Genomic DNA, 15,570 nt, shown 5'->3' on the forward strand with positions numbered 1-15,570 from the left:
ACCATGATAAATCATTTTAAAACTTTTTCCAACTTTAATATGACCTATAATATGACCTTTAATATGACCTATAACCTGTACAAACCTATTGTTTACAACTTTGATCTGAATCGTGAACGCCGACCTAAGAAATGAGTCACGCAGCACGTCTCTCAGGAAACAAAGGGTAACGCTTCAGTCAGCCTCGCATTCGCTGTGATGGCATCGTGCATGTTTACACTATAGCTGAATACATATATTTAGACTGTAAAAATACATTTAGACAATGATAGACAATAACAGTAATTATTATATAATAAAATACATTTAAAAATAAAGATTCCTTATTAATATTAATAATAAACCATTACTACTGTAGCCGAGTCCCCGGGTTCGAATAAATTTTATATTCACCATTAACTGACACGGAGTCCACTTCAGCTCTCGGACAGTTTTTTCTCCAACTTTATTATATTACCTTTTCTTACCTACACACCTTTTTCCCCCCGCCCTACGGCAACTCTACTGTGACACACTTCACGAACCCCTTTATAAAACACAGTTTGTTACATCTGTCCCCCCCCCACAAGAAAACGTCCCCGTTTCCACAAAAAAAAACAAACCCACACCCAAAGCAAATCCAGGGCACCAAAACCGTACCCAGCAGGGGAAATGCGTGCACAGAAAACAGAGAACACAACAAACAGAATAACAGCAAACGGAACCATCAGTAAACCACAAAGTCAGAGAGATGTGCAGGAGGTCGCAACACCCGTCCAGCCTGCGACCGCTCCATCCTGGCGTCCTGCAACCTACAACCCGACAACCCCGCATCCACGTGTAACCCCGTCCTGTCCAATCCAGCAGACGGGGGGGCGGGCGGGCGGGGAGTCAGCCACCGAAGATGAGCGCAAACCGGGCGAAGGGGCAGGGGAATCCGCCAGATGGGGAACTGGTAACGTGTACGGCTTCAGTCTATTGTGATGGACCACCTGCATCCGTCCATGCACGTCTAAAGGGTTGGCAATCCGATACGTCAATCCAGCTTCCCCCCCTGCCTCCATCGCTTCCACAATCCGGTAGGGACCCTTCCAATGGGGGGCCAATTTAGCACACCATAGCACCGACCGCATAACCCCCATGGTGAGCACCCTCGTCATGGTATAATTCCTGTCTTTCACGGGCCTCCTCCAAATTAACCCGAGCCGTGCTAAAAGCCACTCTGAGTCTGCTGGCAAGTGCTGCCACCAATGTAGCCGAGTCCCCGGGTTCGAATAAATTTTATATTCACCATTAACTGACACGGAGTCCACTTCAGCTCTCGGACAGTTTTTTCTCCAACTTTATTATATTACCTTTTCTTACCTACACACCTTTTTCCCCCCCGCCCTACGGCAACTCTACTGTGACACACTTCACGAACCCCTTTATAAAACACAGTTTGTTACACTACATTTGATTATAATAATATTATCGTGCCGAACCGGGACTGAACGGAGACAAAGACAGACGTCAGGGTATCGGGGAATACGGGGTTTAATTACAGGTAAGGCAGGCAAAATGCAGATGGACAATACAATGACCGGACTGGGGAAACAAACTGAAACGCGGACGAAATACAGAGGACAAATGACAACAACCAGAAACAGCTGATCACACAGGGATTCCACACGGGGTTAACGAGGGGGCGTGGCACACGGAAGGAGCAGACGATTGGAGCAGGACACATTGTTTTTTTTTAACTTTACACATTGGATACATTTATTTTCTTACTTTACAAATTACTGTTTTGATAAATGTCCTTAGATGTGTTTAGTATAGTATATGCTCTTCCTGTTCATTTTGTGTTTAAACGCTAAAAAAAAAATATTTAGGTGTAATTTTTTGGGGCCAGGAACCAATTAATTTGTTTTCCATTATTTCTTATGGGGAAAATTCGATCAGAAACCAAACTTTTTAGGATTCGTTCTGGAGTTCTGAAAGGATTAAGTTCGAGTTCTGAAGGTACCACTGTTAAAAAAAGGAAAAAGTTCTAAAATGATTTATCATGGTCTCATTTTTTTTACATGGCAAAAACCTCCCAATTTAACAATGGTGTGCACACTTTTTATATCCAGGGAACTGATTTTTTTCTCTTATAAAAAGCTAAACATGAATTTTAAAAACTGGTGTAAAGCAAAAACAGTAAAAGAAACATTTAACTGAACAAACTAAACACGGCTGAAATAAGGAAATTTTGACATTTTAAACATCAATGGAGCAATCTTAATCCCCTTGGATTACTATTAAATAAATTAGCCCTTAAACATTTAATTAAGCAGTTGGTAAAACAGATGATAAATTTTGAATATAATCACAAATTTTCAAAAAGACACATTTGTGAAAGTAGATCATAATGGAGAAAATGCTGTACATTCAAGAAAAATGTTCTGTGTACCATTATGCAGACCAAAGAGAACAGTATATTTATATTTATAGTTGCTGGACAACTTGCAAATCATAGAAAATGAACTTGTGAAATTTTTGCCACAATGGAACAAGCCTCACACTAAATTCTTAATAAAAAGCTTAAGTTTTATACTAAATAAAATAAGTACATTTGTGGGCTGAAACCAGATTGTTTAGAAAGTTTTACCTTCATGCAGTTCATAAAGTACATGAAATAAAAATGAATTGTGTGTGTGGGGAGTGGGGGTGTTATGCACCATAAAGCAGTTAGTACATGCATCTTGAGAAGTACTATCATACTAGTATATCAGTATTAGTTATCAGACAGACCCAAACATTTTATTAAGACAGCTGTTATCTCTCAAAGTGAATAGAATATTTTAAAGTGATTATTTATCAAAATGCTACGCCTTTTCCCCCATATCAATTCATTTTATTTAATGCTTGTGTTAAAGTATTAACGGAAAATATGTACAAAAAATTTACCAAATGATGAATCACACACACACATAAACACACACAAACACATACCTGTCAAAAAGCATATCATAACCATCTTTTATAGAAAGGAAATGTAAGAATTTCACATGTGTACTTGCAGTGTACTTCCACAGGATGGCACACTCATATAAATGCAGATTCCATCTACTTCAGTTTTCACTGGTGGTTCCAACCCCCGACTCCTCTGTCCTTTAATGAGGTACTTTCATGACAGGTGTCACACTGCGGGATCAATTTATTTACCGAGGCAGTAGTGTCGCAATATCTGTTGTACAAAGGAAATGTAGAATCTAAAGAATATCTATGTCCAGACTAAAGAAATCTAATAAGATTCCATACAGCTATATTATAAGCTTCTCCTGAGTAAACCTTTTCTTATAAGGACATATCTGCCTTTCTTGTACATCGCTTTGGAATGTTCTGCTAATATTTTCATTTTTCATTGAATTTCAGCCAGCTATATGATATAGTGTGAGTTGAACCTGTCATAAGTTGTTGAGACCTCATATCACTTTTTAGAAATAGTGATCAAAAGCAGGATATCCCAGCAACTTCATTTCAATACACAAATCCTACGTTTAAACAATTCCACTTTTAAGTCAGAGTGATTTATTTGTGCTTTGCATGTCAGCATATGTTACTGCCCTACCTGGTTATAGATGAATACTAAGCACTTCTTCCTTAAGAGACTCAATGTCCTCCTCTGCAATATCTAAGAAAAACAAAAGAGAATGAAAAACAAAAAATGTATAGTTAAAAATACACTAGGAGGCGTGTTTTTGCCTAGCATCCTTATCATTGACTTTAAATAAATCATTATTGCAAATAACCCATAAGATGCAAGAAATGACAAACAAATGACATTAGGAGTGTATAAAATGTTATGCATATCAATATATCGTCACTTTATTTTAGAATTAGAAAAGAAATATTCATTCAGCCTCCACCCATTTACCTTGGGCAGGACAACTGAGGAAAAAAACGAGACACAATGGTGCTATCATTCTTAGAATGTAGGGTTTTTTTTAGATTTTTTGCATTCATTTGACTTAAACCATTGTCTAACTCTTAAAAATAAAGTGAATCCAAAGGCAAAAAAGTTAAACTATTTAGTGTCTTGCTTTCAGTAACTGGTCTGACCCTTTCTGTTAATTATTTAAGTGATTTCCAGCATTTTTTCTGCTTTACATAAGGTAACTAATAAGCTACAACAGATAATACTTTGATTGATTATTTATTGTAGCACCAGGCAGACCGAGGCATCGCAAGAGTGGCAAATAATGAGGAGACTTGCTTGCCGGGAAGAACGTGTTCTCTTATTACAGTCTTTACCAGGACTATAACAGGCACCCAAGGAGCACCGAACATATCAAACATACTAGGGAACCACAGGGAGGTCAGACGCTGGACTGTAAGGTGCAAGGGATCGCAAAAGTATTGCAAGGGAAAGCAAAACTATTTCAAAAAATATTATAATACCTGGCAGACTGAGGCACGACACACGAGGATCGGACAGGGTTCACATAAGACATGGGCAAACGTACACGCCACAATCAGGAAATACAACTATTAACAACAGTACAATAAGGGGCTATTCACAATTTCCTACGTGCATGCCAAGATATGCTAATCCCTGTTGGCTCTACAATATTTCCCCGCCCTGACCCTTTAGGGGCTCAGTAGACGGCAGCAATAAAATCACAACAAACATTCTAATGTGCTAATAGGCTACAGTGACACTTTAAAATTTGAATGGATTAATTATAGTCCGAATATGAATTTTTCACATGATCAAAGGAATGTTGAAATATCAGTTAAAAAGTCACAGCAACATTAGGAAGCTGCCACCATTCTATAGCAGGGCTACTGCACAGAGCAATCCAAAATGGTTTAGGCTGAAAGCAGGGGTGCATGCGGGATCTCATGAGGGGATGATGGGAGGGATTCCCCTTGGTAAAATATAGTCAAATTGGGTTCTCAATAAATTGTCGTGAATTTTGCACGATCGTCTCCCTTGATACATTTTGCAATGTGACCCTGGGGTTCTGTATGATCTTCATCATTTTGTGGAATAAGGGGACAACTTCACTTTGTGTGAAACTGTCAGAGCCACATGTGCTTAATAACATCATGCAGTGACCTGGGTTTTCACCTGTAGTTTTTGTCTTGCCAGGTATCTCTGGATCAGTACCATACTGAGGAGGAAATTATCAGTTGTCTTTACAGAGAGAACCTTGCAACAGTGAGTTCATCTGGGAATTTGAAAAAAAAAACCTGTATAACCATTAATGATGGACTTATTTAACAAGAAACCGCATGTAATGATAGTGATCAACCTCTTACATGAATAAAAAAAACTTGGGAGAATCATTCCAGTCCAAATTCTATTTAAATAATTTGCCTAGTAGTCAAGTAGTCCACATACAGTGTTCATTTTGGGGTTTGTTATACATGACAAGATATGAAAAAACTAAAGCTGCGGTAATTCTTTGTTTTTCTTTTTTTTTACTTTACTTTGATAGTCCTACTTTGCCTTGCGGTAACCTGTCTGCTTCTGGCCAGCTACCTGAGGCTAATGCTGCATGTACAGAAAACAGGACGGGGAAAAAGAAAGTCATTTTCTCTCAATGCCAAATATAGGCTCATCAAACTTATTATAAACTGCCAAAAACAAGTCTAAAAGATGTAGCAGCAAAACTACAATAAGCTATATTTTATGTGAAACACTGTATTATAGCATATTTGAATGATCTGTTTCAGTCTGTTTCAGTTATGGACTAATTAACATTGAGTACCATAGTCGAAATCCACTTAATAAAAACAAGAAAAAATCTTTATTGATACACTGGTTGTCTATGTTATCCATTCTGAAAAATTTACTCTGTCTTGGTTGTGTCAGTCATTGTTTAAGAATTTCGACTCAAATGGGACTGGCTACATTCCCCAGGAGGAATTTAAGATCATAAGGAACAATTTTCTATATCTCAGCAAGTTTGGTGAACTGGACCAGAATCAGCGAGTTGGCCAAGGCAAGCCATCGCATAGATGGGTTTTTGTGTGTTTGCAAGAAAAAAAATATTGCTGAAGTACATATTGCCCAATGAAACCAGACAGAAATTATAATCTCCAAAATTATTGAGCCCATGTGGTCCAAGGAACTCTAATAGCCTTAAAATAGCTTTTGATTTTTAATAAATATTCAAAAATCTGTACAAACATTGTTTTGACTAGAGCCCGACTGATTTATCAGCAGGCCGATATTATCGGCCGATATTAGGCATTTTCCAAACTATCGGTATCGGCATTTCTAATGGCCGATAAATGAATATTTAAAAAATAAAATAAAAACGGACGAAACACCCTTCAACCATGTCATGAGTGTTGGCGTTGTATAGTTTGTCCACCAGAGGGCACTCTACACTGTCCCTGTTGGCAACACTCGTGTATAACGCACCACACATCCTGCAAACTGCTGATCCACCCAGAGTCGGGCAGAGAGAACCAGTTATCCGCGAGTGAGATTATCGGTGAAGTGTGTTCATGGTGAGTTGGTCACGAGACATACATTGCTTGAATAACAATTAAAAGAACATCCCCATCAGTTCTCTTAACTCAAATAAGCATGACAAAATTTGTGACTATCATGTCCAGTTTTGCTGCTGTTAAATAAGCTGAGAGTGAAGCGGAATTAGCTAGTAATTACATTACGTTGTTACAGTGTAGTTGACTGACTGTCCTTTTAACTTTTGACAATGAGACTGAAGTATTTCTTTAATAGCGTGACAGTTATAGCAGTGAGACGTATCATCTCTCCTTGGCCTGTTATATTGAAAATGTATGTTTTACAATTTGCAGTATGACGTTATCCATTGCTAAATTATGGCTCATCATAGACTAGCTAACCACAAAGCTAGCTAATGCCACTATCAGTGGAAGACCGCTAACGTCCTATTCAAAGTTATATTTATGAAGCTTACCAAGTCTTTTAAAACTGGTAACTTTGATTTGGTTGTTGTTGTTTTTGTGTTTTTGTTCAAAGGACTTTATGTTTCATATCTTAAGTTTGTATTTTTATACATTTTATTTATCAGAACTTTAATATATTTTGATGTTCCTCTGTTCTGTTGTGACAATAAAAGAAACAAGTTTCTTTAAAATGTTAGTTAAAACTCATAAATAACTACAAATAACTAATGTTAGGGAAATCTGTTAATGTTTTGTTTCTGAAATTAAAAAAAAATTATATATATATATATATATATATATATATATATATATATATATATATATATATATATATCAGCCGATATATCGGAATATTGGATTTTAAAACCAACAAATATTTGTATCGGAATCGGCCTTCAAAATCCTTTATCGGTCGAGCTCTAGTTTTGACTTTTGTCTGTCAAAAAGGCAGTTATATGCATTCAAAATTAAATCCACAACAATAAAGTGTGCAAAAATATAGGGGTCTGAAAACTTTCTGAATCCACCATAGGTCAAATTTTTGTAGAAGTTCAGAAACCACTGTATGAGAAATTAAATATGTGATCCACAAGGTCTGAGTTTGCAGTCTCTGTCTATCTACAAACGACCTATCAAAGCAGCGCAGCAGCAGGTGGCATACCTGTGACTTGTAGCCTATTAGGGGGCAGGTCCTGAACGGGGAGGCTGCATGAGCGAGCCTGCCGGGCAGGCAGCGTATCGTGGCTGATGCTTTTGGCTCGCTTGCGGCACTCCACTGCCAGTTGGCTGCGGCAGGCTTTGTGACAATTCACTCCACACACTGGGGAAAAGAACGAAGAAATACAAGCACAGAAAGAAAATGCACAGCACTGGAAAGTACTCAAGGGTGCTTGAAAACTAAATAGCACATAATTATTTTATCTTAAGTGTTGTTTTTAGCTTTCCTCAAGTTGTTTGTTTCCAGGAACAGGGACTGGAGAGGATAAACTCTATTTGCTTTTTAAACATGTTACAACTGCTCTCTTTTACATTAACTTCTGGAGGCATATCAATGTTCACCACATAACAGTAAAATTGTTTCACACCTTTACACTTGTATCCCTGTTTGTAAAATCCCCATATCTATGAAAAGAGACAATGACAATTAGACACAATGTCAGAGAAGCCTCTGAGAAAAAATCCTGCTTTTCCTCAGACCATAGCTGAAGAACAAAAACAGGTAATAACTTTCATGAAACTTCTGTTTATACTCACAAAGCCAGCACAGTGCTCACAGAAGGTTGGTTTAACATAGGTGGTCTCCAGGAAGGTGTGGATGAAGCCCATTTTGCAGCTGAGCAGAGAGCTGGCCTTCATGAAGTAATTCATCATCTCCTCTCTACTGATTCTGCCATCACTAAGAAAAATAGGGGGCAGGAATTATTATTTCTTTAGTTTCTTCTTTTAAATAATTAAAAATATCTAAAAATTTTTTTTATTTGTTTACACATTTAGATAGCTGTTCCTGTACTGCACATTAGATGCTGAATTGTTCCGAATCAGTAGGAATATGCCCTGTTGCAGATTATCATTTCTATCTGGTTTCATTGGGCAATATGTACTTCAGCGATATTTTCTTGCAAACACACAAACACCCATCTATGCGATGGCTCGCCTTGGCCAACTCACTGATTCTGGTCCAGTTCACCAAACTTGCTGAGATATGGAAAGTTGTTCTGTATGATCTCAAATTCTTCCTGGGAAATGTAGCCATCCCCATTTGTGTCGAAATTCTTAAACACTGACTGGCAAAACCAAGACAAAGTTAATTTTTCAGAATAGATAACATAGACAACCAGTGTCTTACATCAATAAAGATTTTTTCTTGTTTTTATTAACTGGATTTCAATTATGGTACACAATGTTAATTAGTACATAACTGAAACAGACATTACCTCCACCATCTTCTCAATGTGCTTAGTGATAATGGCTGGGTCTGCTTTAGGTTTCACTGCTGATGCCCACTCATTAATCAACGATGGATTGGGGGCAGAATAATGGCTTGGAGCAGATTCCTGGAAAAAAAAGTAAATCAAACACAAAGGCCTTAGTACAACCATTATTTTTGGGAATCGCAAATACTTTCCATCATATACCTTGCATTAAAATTGAACCTGACAGAACTCACTCAAAATACAAATTCTTCCTCTAAAACTGTTAGTGTACATGGCAGAACATCATACATCATAAGTTCTCCTTTCTGACAATTTTAAGGTCCGTGTCGCTATTTACTGAATTTTATTGACTCTTTCAAAACACAGTACAGCGGTACAGCTGTTTCAAATGCTTTTCAAATTACAGTGCTATATAAATTAAATGACTGACCTTTATAATTCAAATATACTATAATACAGTATTTCACATAAAATATAGCTTATTGTAGTTTCGCTGCTACATCTTTTAGACTTATTTTTGGCAGTTTATAATAAGTTTGATGAGCTTATATTTGGCATTGAGAGAAAATGACTTTCTTTTTCCCCATCATCTTTTCTGTACATGCAGCATTAGCCTCAGGTAGCTGGCCAGAAGCAGACAGGTTACCACAAGGCAAAGTAGGACTATCAAAGTAAAGTAAAAAAAAAAGAAAAACAAAGAATTACCGCAGCTTTAGTTTTTTCATATCTTGTCATTTATAACAAACCCCAAAATGAACACTGTATGTGGACTATATGACTACTAGGCAAATTATTTAAACAAAATTTAGACAGGAATGATTCTCCCAAGTTTTTTAATCCATGTAAGAGGTTGATCACTATCATTACATGCGGTTTCTTGTTAAATATGTCCATCCATAATGGTTACACAGTTTTTTTTTTTTTATTCCCAGGTGAACTCACTGTTGACTTTGTGCTGCGAGGTTCTCTCTGTAAAGACAACTGATAGATTTCCTCCTCAGTATGGTACTGATCCAGAGATACCTGGCAAGACAAAAACTACAGGTGAAAACCCAGGTCACTGCATGATGTTAAGCACATGTGGCTCTGACAGTTTCACACAAAGTGAAGTTGTCCCCTTATTCTGCAAAATGATGAAGATCATACAGAACCCCAGGGCCACATTGCAAAATGTATCAAGGGAGACGATCGTGCAAAATTCACGATAATTTATTGAGAACCCAATTTGACTATATTTTACCAAGGGGAATCCCTCCCATCATCCCCTCATGAGACCCCGCATGCACCCCTGCTTTCAGCCTAAACCATTTTGGATTGCTCTGTGCAGCAGCCCTGCTATAGAATGGTGGCAGCTTCCTAATGTTGCTGTGACTTTTTAACTGATATTTCAACATTCCTTTGATAATGTGAAAAATTCATATTCGGACTATAATTAATCCATTCAAATTTTAAAGTGTCACTGTAGCCTATTAGCACATTAGAACATTTGTTGTGATTTTATTGCTGCTGTCTACCGAGTCCCTAAAGGGTCAGGGTGGGGAAATATTGTAGCGCCAACAGGGATTAGCATATCTTGGCATGCATGTAGGAAATTGTGAATAGCCCCTTATTGTACTGTTGGTAATAGTTGTATTTCCTGATTGTGGCATGTACATTTGCCCATGTCTTATGTGAATTCCTGTCCGATCCTCGTATGTACTTAACTTTGTATAAACATTCCACTGTGTGTGTACCTTACAGTCCAGCGTCTGACCTCCTGCTGTTTCCACTGTTCTATTTGGTTCCAGTTCTTGTTAAGTGCCTGTGATAGTTCTTTTCAGGACTTCATAAAAGAGCGTTGTTCTCCCCTGATAAGAGCATACTTGTCATTTGCTGCTGCTGCGATGCCTCAGTCTGCCTGGTATTATAATATTTTTTGAAATAGTTTTGCTTTCCCTTGCAATACTTTTGCGATCCTTTGCATCAGTTTTGTGTTCCCACACAATACATTTTATGATCCCACTACACTTGCCCATTTAGTATTTGCTGCAAAATAATGGCAAGGCCATACCTAATACAGACATGTCCTGTAAAATGTGCTTTAAGAATTAAACTGTGGGGGATGAGGTATGCCATATACCTTTAATATTATGTGTTTATATACATATTTATTAATAATTGCACTGTGTCCATTCACTGTCAGTGACTTTAAGCAAGATATTGAATGTGAAATGCACACACAAACACTGAAATATATTACGAACATTGAAGGATATTACAACACCAAAAAACTGCATATAAAGCTAACTTTATATCAACAAATTAAAAGGTATTTTAAAATATAAATAATGATATAATAATAAGTAAATACATAGTTTTGTAGATTCAGAAACAACCACTGAAGACGAAATTGGTTTGCAATATCTGAGAGAAAATAACATACAGAAATGTTTCAAATTTAAAACTATTTTTCATCTCACATTGTCTTACAATTGTTAGAAATGCAACTCAAACGTGTATAAGTTGTACAACATCATTCTCAGATATGCACTTGTACCTATATGTACTATTGCTAGTTCAGTTGCATGAAATGTTAAAAAAGTTAATACAATTAAGTGTCAATAAAATTGTTATTCTTAATTTTTCCATTCACAAGCTTATTAACACTGCAAGTGAAGCTCAGCATAGCTCAAAAAATGTCAGCCTGTTTTCATTTAATTTTGAATTGCACAGATGTCGTATTTTAATGTCTTGCTAAAATTGTATTAAAATTTCAAATAAAACATCACCATGAGAATCATATTAAAATTATTATTAGCCCAAATTATTTGTCTTTTTTTTCTCCTAAAAATTAAACAAATACATTTTCAATGATCTGGCATCCTGCACAAGATGTTAATTACTGAATCCAGTTTTAAATTGTACTTTTCAGAGAATGAAGTATGCATGAATCAGTGCAGTACTTTTAACTTCAAAATCTGCTCCATTAAAATGCAAGGCTGCTAAATTGCTGAATGTGATGAAACAGTACGCTGCTTATCTTTTCTTTTCATTTCTATATATTTCTCACTTGACTGTTTCAAAGACTTGCATCATGATCAAGTCTTCATGCATTGTGGAAAAAAACATCAACATGTTGCGTTTGGTTTTCACAAGACCTGGGAAAAAGCACCATTGCAAGGCCCTGAGATGGTATGATCTCAAGGACCTGTCATGTACAGTAATCCCATCACATTTGTGAAATGGACATTCACTGTTTTGGTTATTCATGAATTGGTGGTGAACAATTAAACGGGAATATATCTAGAGCTTGCTGAAAGATCGCAGAAACTCAGATAATACGTTAGCCAAAAACAATATTAAAAATGACTTAGAACACATGAAATCATATAATATATAATATTAGTAATTTATAGATACTTTATTGATCCCCCTGGGGAAATTGTTTTTATGCCTGTCTGCGAAGGGCAGCCACCTGTTGGGGCGCCCAGGGAGCTGGGGGTTAAGGGCCTTGCTCAAGGACCCACAGACGTGCTGAGGCTGGGTTTGAACTGGTGTTCTTGTGATTACACATACACAGGCTTAGCCCACTAAGCCACACGCTGCCCCCAATACACAATACATGTTAGTGTAAGTGCACACGGTATCTTTAATATTAAACGTCTTGCCTTGGATAAACTATGCATCTTTATCTTGGCAACCAGCCTCACTTACGTAATAGCTCACGGTAACTTTTAAACTTTTCAGAGCTGTTGATTTTGCATATTTTTATAATGGGTTCAAAAAGTCATGTTTCCAGTACATAGAGTACTTACAGAGTACTTACAGAGGTCTAATCGAGCTGGTCTGAAAAGCAAAGTGTATAGTACAGTACTGTTTGCTTAGAAATTGGTAATACGTAGACTTTTCATGTTATCATTTAGGTTAGCATATCGATATAGGTTGAAGTTATGGGACCCAGTTTTATTTTTTTTGCCAATTTGTCACAGAGATCTTCCTCCCTAACTCTCAGTTCAGTTCAGTTCAATTCAAAGATTCTATTTGTATAGTGCATTTTCAGAAAATGACATCAGAAATGTGAAGGGTTTACTGTATTTTGAATGTCTGTATATTCATATTACAGGAAATACATTGATCATATGTTTGCTTCCATACTGACCGTCAGCAGGTTAAGAAGGTCAATGTTAGCTTCAATGCTGGGAGGCATGGTTTGGACCAATGCCAACTCCTGGAGAATGACATAAAGCTGTTGTGTTTTGGTCAGATTCACTCTGGTTTTCTCCGAATCAGTCCAGTCTGGTAAAGCCACATGCACTGCAATCAGGTCTTTAAGGTGCACTCCAAGGATGGGGAAGCGAAAGCCAGAGCACTCTGAGAAGCGGCGCCTGTACTGACTGTAGTTCCCACAAGATGTCACCAACTCTGTCAGGCTGTTGAAAGCCTAGATAGAAAGTATGCATAAGTCATAAATATGTCATGAATAAGCATTCTAAAAATAAAAAAAAACTTTCCTACAAATTATGGATTGTTGCTAGGGTGACCACCTAATCCATGTCAGGAGGGACACTATGAGCTACTTCAGCTTTTACGAACTACTTTAAAGCTGAAAGGATTCTGTGCTCTGCTAAAATGTTTGGTTAGTTCCTAGATTGAAAGACTCATCCAGCTGTTTCGCATTAACATTACTGACACATATACATGATTATAGGAGACTGACCAATCAGCATACGGCAAGAGCCCAGTGCTTAAGTGAAATCCTGGTCCATTTAATTGAAATGTATGAAATGGTAGTTTACAAATCCTGTTGTACAGTAGCTCATAGTGTTCCTCCTGACATGGATTAGGTGGTCACCCTAATTGTTGCTACTACTAATACTAATACCATACACTGTCAAGTTTTAAAGATATTTTGAACCGGGGGCTATACTAGGATCTAGGATATTATTTTCCGACAGACAGGATCCCTACCATAAATCCAGGGGTTTGAAATGTACAGTGGTGCCTGCAGTTCACGAACACAATCCGTTCCAGGAAAGTGGTCGTGAACCAACTTGTACACGAACCAAGGCAATTTTTCCCATAAGAAAGCACTGAAATTTGATTAATTCGTTCACAAGCCTAGCAAATAATATTTTTTGTTAATTAATTTTATGGTTTTTATAGTAAAAACTCTATAGTAAAAACACAATCATTATAGTGTGCCGACGGGCGGACCGAGGCATCGCGGGAGCAGAGAGAGACATGGAAACTTGCTTGCCGGGGAAATCACACTCTTTATTAACAGTCCTTAACCCTTGTAATGTTATTGTTGTTAATGTTAACGGTTGCATTTCCCTATTGTCGCGCGTTTGTTTGCTTGTGTCTTGTGTGTACCCGGTCCGATCCTCGCGTGTATTTAGCGTGTGTAAATCTTCCACTGTGTGTGCCTCTTGCAGTTCGGCGTCTGACAACCTTGTGTTTCCTGTCTGTGTATTTGGGTTTGGTGCTCGTTGGTTGCCACCGTTGTCTGTTGTGGTCCTTTTATTTACAATCGCACGCGGGGCATGCTGGGACATGCGCCCCGCCGGTGCTACACTAGTATAAAAAAGGAACCTGGCCGAGGAATCTGTTTGTCGACCAAATTTTGTACGTGAACCAATGCATTTTTTTCCACAAAATTTTTGGTCGCGAACCAAATTGTTCATAGACCACAGCGTTCGTGAACCGGAGGTACCACTGTACAGTATATGGAAATCCGACACAAATCGCTAGATGGTTTTCGAAAAACTATTTTTCAGGGGGCTGAAACAAAAAAATAGAGGGGCTAAACTGCCTATGTATTAAACAGAGTATCATTTCCAGTAATTTTATAGACAATCTGGTTATTTTAAAGTTGACCCAGCCAATAAATAGCTAGTAATAACAGCCTCATTTATCTAGCTAATCATTAAGTATAATACCAAGTACATGTGCAACAACTCTGAAATTAATCAAGAAACAAACAAATAGGCTATGTCTCATGTTGCATCTAAAAAGTAATATAGAAAATTCTCTTCTCCACTAACCTTATTAGTCTCACTGCTGATGTGTGCCTGAGTATCTTTAAGTCTGGAGATGGAGCTGTTACTTAGTCCCCCTACAACAGCCATCAAAGTGTTGAAGTTCTGCAGCTGCAGCAGTTTCTGCCAAAAAAGGCCAAAGGGAGAGATACCATTACTATTAAAAAATGCTTCAGAAAATGACAGCTACAATCAACAAATAGCCCTCCATTAATCCATTATAAACCCCCTTGAAGACCCTGTTCTATAATACACATGTCTTCATACACAAGTTAAACATCTCTCAATATATCTCAAATTAAAAAGAAAACCCATTAAAATATCATTGGCTCTAGTCTTGGCGCCAAAGCTGCACTGTGACCTTAAACAGAGGAAAGAACGAAACTTCAGTTCATACAGACATGTTCAACGTAAGTGTGATTAACATCACTGAATTACGGTGGCACTGAAGTTCAAAACAAAAAAAAGAACACAAAAACAAAAACTTGCAACTTGTATGGTAATAGTCAGAAAAACATATCAGTATGGGGTTAAAAATACTTGTATAATTAATAATATTAAATATTATTAAACATATCACTATAGTTTAATAATCTAATAAAACATATCTGAGGATGGGATTTTGCATGACAACAGTCATTCCTCAAGTCTTCCTGAGGAGATGCCAAAGATGGAATAACTGATGACATATTTCTGTAATTTACTGCCTGCATTTTCACCTCAGG

The 15,570-nt window shown here is 37.4% G+C and overlaps 1 protein-coding gene across 4 annotated transcripts in view; it reads right to left on the reverse strand.

Annotated features, from left to right (window-relative positions):
• Nucleotides 1–2,961: 2,961 nt before the first annotated feature.
• Nucleotides 2,962–15,570, reverse strand: part of LOC111851985 (RAS guanyl-releasing protein 2-like) — a 28,912-nt gene continuing 16,303 nt past the window's right edge. For 3 of the 4 annotated variants that reach the window (XM_072717169.1, XM_072717167.1, XM_072717170.1), the window contains 10 exons: nt 14,852–14,968; nt 12,967–13,248; nt 9,771–9,851; nt 8,829–8,948; nt 8,563–8,678; nt 8,149–8,290; nt 7,980–8,016; nt 7,556–7,714; nt 3,578–3,640; nt 2,962–3,193 (listed from right to left, as the gene is read on the reverse strand). In XM_072717169.1, coding sequence (XP_072573270.1) covers nt 3,582–3,640; nt 7,556–7,714; nt 7,980–8,016; nt 8,149–8,290; nt 8,563–8,678; nt 8,829–8,948; nt 9,771–9,851; nt 12,967–13,248; nt 14,852–14,968 — 1,113 coding nt within the window. In that variant the 3' untranslated portion in view covers nt 2,962–3,193; nt 3,578–3,581. The remainder of the gene's footprint in view (nt 3,194–3,577; nt 3,641–7,555; nt 7,715–7,979; nt 8,017–8,148; nt 8,291–8,562; nt 8,679–8,828; nt 8,949–9,770; nt 9,852–12,966; nt 13,249–14,851; nt 14,969–15,570) is intronic. The other variant, XM_072717168.1, reaches the window with a different exon arrangement.

This window comes from Paramormyrops kingsleyae, chromosome 10 (genome assembly GCF_048594095.1).
Source record: "Paramormyrops kingsleyae isolate MSU_618 chromosome 10, PKINGS_0.4, whole genome shotgun sequence".
In the NCBI taxonomy this organism is placed as follows: Eukaryota; Metazoa; Chordata; class Actinopteri; order Osteoglossiformes; family Mormyridae; genus Paramormyrops; species Paramormyrops kingsleyae.